At 44.2% G+C, this 12,013-nt stretch overlaps 1 protein-coding gene across 1 annotated transcript in view; it reads right to left on the minus strand.

Annotated features, from left to right (window-relative positions):
* The window catches only part of GRK5 (G protein-coupled receptor kinase 5), a 227,361-nt gene extending 215,354 nt beyond the window's left edge, over positions 1-12,007 (minus strand). Inside the window, exon 1 of the mRNA XM_010859262.1 lies at positions 11,888-12,007. Within this exon, the coding sequence (XP_010857564.1) occupies positions 11,888-11,939 (52 nt within the window). The 5' untranslated portion in view covers positions 11,940-12,007. The remainder of the gene's footprint in view (positions 1-11,887) is intronic.
* Between the last annotated feature and the right edge of the window lie 6 nt (positions 12,008-12,013).

Below are 12,013 nucleotides of genomic sequence, written 5' to 3' on the forward strand. Positions count from 1 at the left end.
GGAACAAAGCTAGTGGAGGTGATGGAATTCCAGTTGAGCTATTTCAAATCCTAAAAGACGATGCTGTGAAAGTGCTGCACTCAAAAAAAAAAAAAAAAAAAGAAAGAAGGGGGGAGTTCCCTGGCAGTGCAGTGGTTAGGACTCCATGCTTTCACTGCTGAGGGCACTGGTTTGATCCCTGGTCGGGAAACTAGTCCCAGAGTCGTGCGGTGTGGCCAAAAAGATAAATAAAACAAAACTACCTTTATTTAAAAAGAAAGAAATGGAAACTCCATTGTTTCCTGTCCTCCGTTTAGAGCCTAGCCTGGGGCCCCACACACAGTGGGACTTAACTAAATATTGGATTTATGACACTGGGGAAGATGCAGGAACCAACCTAGGGTTACTCTGCTGGGAATTATGCTTTCAGGGATTTCCCTCAAGCTCTCTGCTTAGGGCAGACAATTAGAACACAAAGGCCCACCATGGGAGAATGAAATTATAAGCAGACGTAAGTCCATGTCTCTGATTAGGCCTCGCCAATGCTTGACCCCCTCAAGGGCATTCCTGAAACGCTTGTAAGCCGCCCAAAAAGACTAGCAACAAGACCAGGCACGGGTATAAAACAGTTAGCCACCTGATAGCAAACTGAAGGCAACCAGAAGACCAGCCCTCACCTTAGTCACCGTGGAAACGTCGAGGAAATCAGGTTTGTCCTTCTTTAATTTGCATCCTGCTCTATAAGAAATTAAGCTTTAACTTTAAAAAACCCTCTAATTGGATACTACTGATGGGAAGACATCTGGGGCAAATATCTAGGCCTGATGCATTCCACCCCAAGGAATGGTTAGTGGTTTGGGGAACGAGTGTGTGGCAGAATAAGCAATGGTTACTAATTATTATATAGCACAGGGGTTGGCATCATCCATAAAGCCCCGTCGTGAAGGCCCCTTCCTCTCCAGAGAGGATTACAGGATTGACTGGACATTTTTTTCTCTGAGCGAGCATACATTTTCCTTGTCTTAATTGGATCCAGCCTCTTTGCCCCTGAGCAGAGAGGCCATTTTTCTGTAACAATTCTATCCTTCAAAGGCCGTCAGTCATCAGCCATTCCGGGTCTGGAAGGAGCAGTGTTTGGCTTCCTACTTTCTTTCCATTTGCTCAGCGTTGTTCTAGCAGCGATGCGAAAAGCACGTGAGGATCGTGTCCTAAGCTACCTCCGATTTAGCCAGAAAAGGTAGGAGTACTATCAGTGTGAAACATCTTCAAACCACAGAGCCTTCAGATTGGGGCGAGCTGTTTGCCCCAAATGTTTGGACTAATGCAAATATTTATTTCTTCCAAAACAAGTAAAACACACCACTTTCAAATTGGGGGTGGGGGCGGGGAAGTCTGCCAGACATTTTTCACAGTTAAGACAAACATTTGGAAAACATTTTCCAATTTGCCCTATACCTTTAGTTAATCTTTCTTAACCATGTTGAGTCATCTCCTCATTTGCCATCTACTGCGACATGAAGGCCACTTCTTTCTTCTTTAATATTTATTTATTTGGCTGCTCACGTCTTAGCGGCAGCACTCAGGTTCTTCCTTCTTTGTTGCAGCATGCAAGATCTTATTTTAGTTGCGACAAGCAGGATCTTTAGCTGCAGCATGGGAGCTGGGATGGAACCTGAGCCCCCTGCACTGAGAACTCAGAGTCTTAGCCACTGGACCACCAGGGAAGTCCCCCAAGGCCACTTCTTGAGGATCTTATTTTCTTGGCTCTTCCCCTCCTCCACATACCAAACATAGCATCAGTCAGTCATTCCCAGATCAAGGTTAGTTGGACACCTATGTTGCAGGTACACACTCATCTGACTGAAAGCCTCCTTAATCCGTGACGGTAGGCTTGGTGACATCAACCCACAACAGCACTCAGCTTGAGAAAAATGGGATCTTGAGACATCTTTGCTTTCAAGCCTGTATCCCAATTCTCTGTCCGCACCCAACTCCCTATTTTGGGCTTCCCTGGTGGCTCAGTGGTAAAGAATCCACCTGCAATGCAGGAGACACAAGTTCGATCCCTGGGTCAGGAAGATCCCCTGGAGGAGAAAATGGCAACCCACTCCAGTATTCTTGCCTGGGAAATCCTATGGACAGAAGGGCTTGGCGGGCTACATACAGTCCATGGGGTCTCAAGAGTCAGACATGACTTAGCAACTAAACAACAAAAAGCCCCTACTTTTCTAGAGGGTTCCTTCTCAGGGGATGTTATTTAAGCATCCCAAGGAGCTCTTCCTGAGTGTCTGATGGACCAGAGCGCATTCCTGCACAAGCCATGGGAGAGCTGTTTTCCATGGCCCGTTTGCTGACCTTCTCCAGCTTGTTTCCATTTCACAAGTGGTGCTAAGACCCGTGCCAAGATGGAATTCCATTTCAAATGAGGTTTCATAAGGCCTTTTATCAGATATGCAGACCAGTTACACTGGCTGGTTTTTCTCTACCCTGTAGCTGAGTCACTCTATCCTTCAGCCCCCACTTCCTTTCCTGTAGTGGTTAAGTTCAGAGCTTCACCTTCTCTGCAGGAGCAGATCAAAGGCTTGACTTCCTGTCCCCTCATTAGGGAGCTGGTGACATCCCGCTGTGTCCTCTCCACCAAGACAGCAACCCCCAAGAGACTCTCAGCTCCCAAAGAGCCTCGAAAAGTTGCTAAATTAATGCAAAACGCGTGTGCACACACATGTTCTGGTTTCTAAACGCAAATACCCATATGGTTACCCCTGAAATATCTAAAAGGTTAACCCTGAGAGAGCTTTTCCGGGGAAAAAGGCTGCTTCACACATTCTCTTTGGGAGGGAGAAGGGGCATGGCCCTCGATGTGGCAGGGAAGTCACTCCAGTAGGTCTCCCCTTCCCCCTTCCCAGCCCCCTGCTTTTTCTCTTTTTAACATTTATTTATTTGGCTGCACAGAGTTTTTAGTTGTGGCACCTGGCCTCTTTAGTTGAGACGCCTGTGCTCTAGTTCCCTGACCAGGGATCGAACCTGCGCCCTCTGCACTGGGAATGCAGCATTCTAGCCACTGGACCACCAGGGAAGTCCCCCTACTTTTTTATTAGTAAAGATGGTCGCAGAGACCTGAGCATATACCTGGAGAAGGAAATGGCAACCCACTCCAGCATTCTTGCCTGGAGAATCCCAGGGACAGAGGATGGGGTCGCACAGAGTCAGACACGACTGAAGCGACTTAGCAACAGCAGCAGCAGAGCATATACCTAGGGTGCCACCATGAGACAGAGGTGCTTGGGGACAAGGATCTTCTGAGGGGCAGCAGGCACAGAAGGAAGTGGGGCTCGGGGCAGACGTGACCTGCACGCGCTGGGTGCTCACACCCAGCCCTGCCAAGGAGAGGGCTGCCGCCACTGAGGTGTGGCTACTACCATCCATCTCCTTTAAGCTCCTGTCCCTCGGGGGCAATTCTTTGGCTACTCAAGATTCTCCCCAACCCCTGCCAGGAGGACCAAGAATGCCAAGAAGCTGACTGGCCTTGCTCTTCGGGTGTGCAGGTATGCATGAGGGTGTGGGGAAGGCGGGTAGGAGAACACAGGTGATGCGGCCACGTGTGCACACACGCACGGGCATGTATGTTATTTGTCCCCTCCCGCCCCCACCCCCGCCAATCACAGATTCATTTGCATTGATAAAGAGTTCTATTTTTTGCTTCTTTAAATCATCACTTTTATTTAGGTCTCAGTTGCGGTAGGTGGGATTTTCACTGCCACGAGCAGCATCTTTTCAGTTGCAGCACACCGGCTCAGTAGTTGTGGCACACAGACTTAGTTGCCCTGAAGCATCTGGAATCTTCCTGGACCAGGGATCAAACTCAGGCTCCCTGCCTTGGGCGCATGGAGTCTTAACTGCTGGACCACTGGGGAAGTCCCAACAGTTCTCCTTTTAAAATGGAAACGCTGACTGTGAGGACTCACCTTATGGTAGTCATTCAGAGCCTAGTAGGAATTACATCTTCCAACTGCTCTCAATTTAGCTGAAATCAGGGTCTGGCAGGGCAGTTAGATTCCCATTTCTTTTTTTGCCCCTTTCCCCAGGAAATCTGTTAGAGACTCTTTCTTGCCCACAATGGCAACCTCAGAGCATTTACATTTAGAAACCATATCACCCTGAGAAATAGGTTTGGTTTGGGGATTTTTGGTTTCTGTGGGAGTTTGGGGCTTATATTAATATGATTATAAGGGAAGGGAAAGATTTCTTTGGGAATGTTAAAGGATTTTGGGGGGCTTCTCCAAAAAAGTCCACATTTCAAGTAACGTTGGACAAGCGGGTCCTTTTCTTCCATCTCACTTTCCCCATCTGATAAGCAGGGCTGATTTCTATTCTGGAAAGTGGAGAACAGATGAGGAAACCCCCTGAGAAGCCTTGGGGCAGCCCAGGCCCTGGCCACCCCGTGGGCCTCTGTGGCCGCTTTCCAACCCAGGAATGTTCGTATCTCTTTATCTGTTTCTTTTACTTTCTGCACAGGTCCCAGAAGTCGTCCTTTGAGGTTTATTTCATCACTGCCTTAAAAAAAAAAAAAATACTGATACTCCACAGGCTACAGATTCTTAGAGACAAAACAGGCCCTGTGGAAATTAGCCTAATTTATTAGACTTCTGTCAGGAGGAGGTTACCAGTTGACTCTTTGGCACAACTTCAGATAGCTATTCTTTGCTTCTGACCCCAAGAACAGCAGCGAGCTGTTTTATTGTTTCAAATAATCATGCTGCTTTCTAAGTGTGTTCTAACAGCGTTGTTAAAATGTTTCAAATCTCACAGGAAAAGTTTTTAAGGAGAAATCATTTTAAAGTGGATACAAGAACAGTGTGTTTTTGACATCTTTCTCCATGATCTTCTTGCAATCTGTCCTGTTCAAAAGAAATGGAAACTCTTAAAATTGTTTTTATCAATTGTCCTGTTCATTTTAGACCACCTTTTCTGAAGTAAACAGAAAGCGGGTTTTTTTTTCTTCTTTCTGTGGATTTACTGTATACACAACTTTTTTTTTAATTAATAATGTATATCTGCATGCATGCTAAGTTGCTTCAGTCATGTCCAACTCTGTGTGACCCTATGGACTAGCCTGCCAGGCTCCTCTGTCCATGGGATTCTCCAGGCAAGAATACTGGAGTGGGTTCAGAATGGGCAACACATGTACGCCCATGGCGGATTCACGTTGATGTGTGGCAGAACCAATACAATATTGTAAAGTAATTAGCCTCCAATTAAAATAAATAAATTTAAATTAAAAAAAAAAAAGAATACTGGAGTGGGTTGCCATGCTGTCCTCCACGGGATCTTCCCAACCCAGGGATCGAACCCGCGACTCTTATATAAGCCTCGTGAATTGGCAGGCAGGTTCTTTACCACTAGCACCACCTGGAAAGCCTGTAATACACCCTTAATTTGAATCAGGACAGTCAGTTGCTCAATCGAGGCCAATTTCCCAAAAAGATACAAAAAAAAGGTGGGGAAGGTGAGAAATATGAGTGGCTTATTACTACCACCAATGTTTATGATTGTCCTTGAACTGTGTTTTTCTCTGATTAGGACTCAGTCCTAATTTCCAGTCCCCCAGCCCCTCCTCTGTTTCTCGCCTCCTTCCCCCTGCCCCCTCCCTTATGTTCTCCCAATTTTCATGTCAGAAGTTATGAGGTTCTCATCCTCATTTAACTCAATGTGTGTAGAAGCCTAGAAGTGACGTCCCAGGAACTTTCTGCAGAGCTGGGGGTACTCCACTTCCATACCATCCAGTAGCCACCGGCCCCTTGGGACTTCTGAGCACTTGAAACATGGCTGGCACGCTTATGGAACGCAATAGTTCACTTTAATTAATTTTTAAAAATATTTTTTTGGTTGTGCCAGGTCTTAGTTGGAACACTCGGGCCCTTTAGTTTTGGCACATAGGATCGAGTTCCCGGACCAAGAATCGAACCGGGGGCCCCTTGCATTGGGAGCTCCAAGTCTTACCCACTGGGCCACCAGGGAAGTCCCTCACTTTAATTAAATATAAACAGCCACATGCAGCTAGTAGCTACCATGTTGGAGGGCACATATTCAGAAGACTAGACAGACACTTGAACATTTTCAGGTTATTCCAGGTGACAGGCTCTACCAGAGGACGTGCTCAAGCCCAAGAAATCCCAAGAAAAATCCAAAGGAAGGCGGCCCCCACCATCTTTCCTCCAGAATGGTGGCCCACTGGTTCCGCCCAGCTGCTGCCCCAGGAAGACCACCAAGGTGTTGCCCGGAAGATACCTCTGCACACCAGTTTCTTCTTGGATCTTCTCACCCCCAACCAAAGGGACCTCTTGCGATTGTCTTAAGTGGTTTCCATTTGCAGGAACTGCAAAAAACACCTTCATAAAAACACCCATCTTGGAAAATTAGCAGTTGTCTTCCAGATTCCAGCCTATCCCTCAAATATGACCTCTGAGTTATCCTTAAGTCATGTTTTGGTCCCACAGGCTAGTGTCCAAGCTCTAGGCACAGCAGAGTCAACAGTTTCCAGCTAAGCAGGTTATACCACAATCAGCTTCAGCTCCTTGGAGGAAAAATCAGGTTCTACTCAAATCTGATTTATCAGGTTAAAAGCCTAAGAAGTTAAAGATGATGTCCAATTCCATCTCTTTACCCACCTCCAGCCGCACCTCTCCAAGGCTAACCCCCCAAATGTCACCTCCCACAGCGTCCTTCAACAATTAAAGGCTGAATGAATGAATGAATGATTTGAGCCTTGTAAGAATTTCAAAAGACAATTTAAAAATGGTTTTCACAAAACAAGAAACTGTCTTGTTTTGTGAAGTCTAGAAAGGACAGAAGTCTAGACAGGACAGAACTGCTTTCTCTTTAAAAGGTACCATGAATAACTTCGAATATTTGATGATAATAAAGAATTTTTGCTTAAAAAAAAAAAAAAAGTAGGTGTGATTTATACCAAATGGGGTGCTTCCCCCACTGTCTGGATGGTATTAAATACAACAATATTGTCTTTATCCCCCAAAGATAAAATTTTAAGAAGCTTTATGGATTAAAATCTTTTCAATATTTAGGGTATTTTAAAACAAAATCTTCCACTGAAATGTAACAGCATGTGTTTCAAAGCAAAAATCATTCCTATTATTTAAGCCCACATAATCTATTTTTAATCATTTAAAAATCACATCTTAAAACCCTTTATCTTCACTATTCTATTTTGAAGTGAGGCGTGGGGGCTAGGGGTTGTAAGACGGAAGAAATTCCCTTTCCTTTTCTATGTGTCACCTGGTTTTAGTCACTTTCTATCATCTTCTCACGTTTCACCTAGAATTGTATGATCTGTTGTAGTAAGATTTTTTTTGTAACCGTAAGACTTGTTTATTTCAAAAATGTCAAGATATTATAATGCTTTACCATAAGCCACAAATATACCGGCAACAAATTATTAACTTTAAATATTGACCGAAGTCCTGAAACCATTTCATTAGAAGACTGTGAGTTCCCAGGTCTGGGTTGAATGGCCCTTGGTAAAGGTCAATTTGGTCCTGCACTGAGTGAGCTCTTTCCTGAAATTCACTCCAATGTTATTGAAGTCTTCGGCCCACACCCAAAGGGTATCATTTAGCAAGCCACTACAAGAGTTATGGCTGCTGAAGACATAATTTAAACAAGGATTAGTCTGGGGAGTGGAAGAATCAAGCTTTCTGGAGTTTAGAATCTGACAAGCAGCAGCTAAGCTATTGAAAGATGAGAGTCTTGAGGGCATTTATCTGATGGTTTTAAAAACCGGCACCTAGATTAATTAAAAGCATCATTTGAAACCTTTCTGTAAGAAAGCAAGGCTTCTGAAACCATTTGCTTTTGGTTTCTCCACATCCAAGTTGTCAGTACTGAAAAGAAACTCAGAAAAAGTAAAAGGCAGTTTTGTTTAATGATGGCATTGTACTTTAATAGGCCCAGCAGCTTTAACACATGATGAGCTGCCGGAGCTCAGGATGCAAAAACTGCTGCTCTCCTGTGCGGAGAAGCTTTAGGGCAGAAGCAGCCACAGGGGTGGATTAAGTACGCCTGCCGATAACAGTTAAAACGGCTGCGGGCTTCAGAGACATTCCAGTGTTCTAATAATGATATTTCAGTTTTGTCATCATGAACTAGGGGTGCAAGGAAAAGAGGGAAGGGCTTTCAGCCTTGCCATGGAATGCTGAGTCTGTCCCAGCAGGCTGGCTGCATGCAAATCCCCTTCCCTCCCCTGCCCTTCCCAGCCTCTGCAGTCACCTGTTTCCAGGTCCCCAATCTTAATCACTGGGAAGATCCAGGCCAACAAATTTACAGAGATACGTGAGTGAAAGGTTCTTGCACATTCTGATTTTCGACATCCTGACCAAGGGCAAAAACCATGACGTTTCTGACTTCTCAGTTCCTGTAGTCGTGCCTGCTAGTACCATGCTCAGGAAAATGCGATCGATACTCCCCCTCTGTCCTCTTTATTGATCAAATATGGCTACTACTGCCCTGGGAAGAAAGGAAGGGTGGGACCTTACAAAATTTCTTCTCACCACCGTTCAAAGAAGTGAGGCAAAACACTAGAATATGACAAAAACCTTTACTGCAACAATAAAATCAAAAGGAAACACACAAAAGGTCTGCAAACAGTCTTTCTCACAACTATGATTTCAGCACTAGCGTGCTTGCCAATTTTCTGAGATTCTGAAATGTAAATAGATAGATAGAATTAGTCTTGGGTTTCTTTTCATTAAATGCTTAATCACTTAGCTCATTTCCATAAATCGGCACGAATTCAGTCTCAACTTCTTTTCTTTTTTCACCCTTAACCACCCATTTTCAGGAGAGTAATCTGAAGTTCCTAAGAATGATCGAGCTGATGCTCTCTTGAGTCCAGAACAAAATACATTTGGGTGGTTTAAAATTGTGAACCCAGATCTCCATCTTATTTCAAAAAACAGTCACAAAGGTGCAAACTGTCTCCAATGTTTTCTAATTATTAATGATGAACCACTTTAATTTACTTACAGATTTTCTATCTTATTGCTGTACTCATTTTTCCACTTTATAAAAGTATTATTATGGTAAGAATTTTAACTTACAATGAATTTAGCAGACATCTGCCTTCGAGAATGCATAATAATAACAAAAGATAGGTCCCCAAATTACCCACCAACATAGACAACTCCAAATTTATAGCGTTTGCAAAGTGTGTCTGTCTTTCTTCAAGGCCTGTTTCTCTATTGTTTGGGACAAATGTGACTTTTACTTGAAAGCCACATTTTAAATTGTTTACAATGTATTTTGTTAACTGAACTAAATTAAATTTCGCATTCACAAACCATATTTCTCATTTATAACCACTCACAATAATCTTCAAGGAAGAAGTGGTTTTAAACATTGTAAACAATTCAGATTTTTAAAGATACAACAAATTTTATGTTAGAGCTTTCATTATACTGACTGGAACTTTCATTTCTGAATACACGGGTAATGTGGTTACTAGGAGAATTATTTAACTGAAAAGAATGACTTCAACTATGTAAAGATTGAGAAGAGAAAAATAAATTGCTTTTATTTCTAAAAGCTTCTACAGTAATTAGAATATATGCGCTCAAATCTTTAATAGACCCAGTGAGAAGAAAGTGGAAGCACTTAAAATCATGGATTCTCTTTAGACATAAAAGAAAAACAGGGGGAGAAATGAAGATTTCAAAATGAAATTTCCACGTAAGTAATTAGTTTTTCTCATTCAGGTGTCAGTTTCTCCGTATTCTTATGGGGAAGGCCCCCTCCATTTCAAAGGAATTTCAGGAGCTATTTTCTCACCCTGAGATGACTACCAAACTCTCAAAGAGAAATTGAAAAGACTTTAAAAGGAAAAGGAAGTAAAAGGCACATTCTTGAGAACTTTTTAATCACTGTAATTCGGTCATTCCATATAAGCCTCCAGACTGTAGCTCTCTTCTCCAAGGCTCTAAAAAAACCAATTTGTTAACCTGACAGACAAAATTACCAAGCGGTGCATTCATTTCAGTGAAAAAATCTAGGGAGACCAAACTGGGGGAGAAAATTAATAATACTCTGCCCACTCCAAGCAAAACATTTTAAAAGAAGCAATCAAATGCTGAGGAGAAAAAAAAAAAAAAAAAGCAAGCTCTAGGCAAATAAGTGTGTAGAGCAGCAAATGTAGGCAGCAGAATTCCCCGGGCAACAGGAGAAACCAGTGAAACTTGCAAAGCCTCCAGTATCGTCACATCCAATGATTTCCCAGGAAAAAATTTCAGAATGGAGAGGGAAAACTTTCCCAGCCCCCGAGCCCACAGGTGTACAACCATATTCCACCACTAGGTGGCGGCTGCAAAGGCTATGAGCCGGGGGCTGTTTTCTCCGCTTTTTCCCCCTCCAGGACTCACTGCTCTGTTCAGGAGACAGCCCACGAGCCTCTTGGCCCAATTTGCTAAAAATTTTGGGTTAGGAAAAAAGAAAATACTCGGGCTTTAGAAACTGAAGTCACCAGGAACAGCCTCGGTTAAAAGTCTGTTCACACCAAAGCTGGGCAATGGGAAGAACAGACCTGCACATTTCCAACTCGGCTGGAGTTTCCGAAGCAAACCTTCAGGCTGGTGCTTTGGAGACAAACGAAGCTGAAATTACATGAGTTGTTGAGTTGTGCATCACCTACTCACACACCGTGTACAGTGCCACAGGGTGATGGAATCGGCTGGATAAACATGAACCGTTTTACTGCTGGCGAGCAAAATCTTCCTTCATTCATCCAAGTGTGTGAATGAAAAATATTAAGAAGTAAATAGGGCGTTTTCGTGGACTGCTCGCCTTGTACTCTTCTGAAGTCAAGATCTTACCGAGACTGCATTCGACCTTGGGTGTCAAATAAAGCCTCCTCCCATGAAAGGGAAAACCACTTCCCTTTTCATAAAAAGGCTGCACCCAGAGCTCAAATCTTGGCAAAAGAAATGTTACATAAATTCCAGGTGTTCCTAAATATGTATGCTTACCCGCACGGAATCATTTTAGGAAGCATCTTAAGTTTCTGGGCCACTTTCTCTCTCACCCTCTCCCTCTCTCCATCTCAAGGAAGAGTCAAAAAGTGCGTTTATAGTCTCGACTTAGCTTCTTACCCACTCCATTTAGACGGTATTTCCTGCCAACCTAATGCAGAAAATCTAATGATTTTCATCCAAAACACATCTAAGCACTGGCACACTTACCTTTCTTTTTTTAATTAAGCCAAAACCCCCCAAAATCCACTTATCTCTCTCCCTCCTCAATGGGGGAAAAAAACCACCCCTGAAATCATGAATTCTTTTCTACATGATTTGCACAGCCATCCTCTCGTTATGTGAACAGGCTAATTTCTCAACATCTTACTTTGCCTTTAAAAGGCTTCCTTCCACACGACGGGATTTCCCTAAGAAACATTCCCAGCGGATGGTTTCCAGCAATAACCTATATCAACTCAGCCGGCGCCCCTCCACCCCCAACACACACACACACACACACAAATTCACTCACAGAACCATCCCGGGCCAACTCGGAAAAGCTGTTTGATTTGCATGTTTGCCCATCTCTTCCTGAATGAACGCCTTTCCAACTGACCTTTCAACAGCTGCCGAGAAGGCACGGCACGGTAAGGTTAGAGCTGGAAACTAGGGGATCTGTTTTAGCATCCTAATCTTTGCAACCTCGACGTGACGTTTCCCCTTCTATGCCCAAGTCCAGGTTCCCGGAGCACAAGGGCAGGAACCATGAAGCGTTTGCCGAGCACTCTCCGAGGTGCCCTGCTCCCGACCAAACTCGCTGCGGGCATCCCGCACCCGCCCGATACCCCGGCTCGTGGCGAAGGCGCCAGGCACGCACCCGCCCTGTCTCTTACCTTCCCTGGCTTTCAGCAAGACCGTGTTGGCCACGATGTTTTCCAGCTCCATTGACAGTCGGCGGTCAGCTAGGGAGCCGGCCGGCGGGGCTGTCAGCGCCTGAAGGTGCTGCCGCTGCTGCTGCT

Source organism: Bison bison, unplaced genomic scaffold, assembly GCF_000754665.1.
Source record: "Bison bison bison isolate TAMUID 2011002044 unplaced genomic scaffold, Bison_UMD1.0 scf7180017864456, whole genome shotgun sequence".
Taxonomy (NCBI): domain Eukaryota; kingdom Metazoa; phylum Chordata; class Mammalia; order Artiodactyla; family Bovidae; genus Bison; species Bison bison.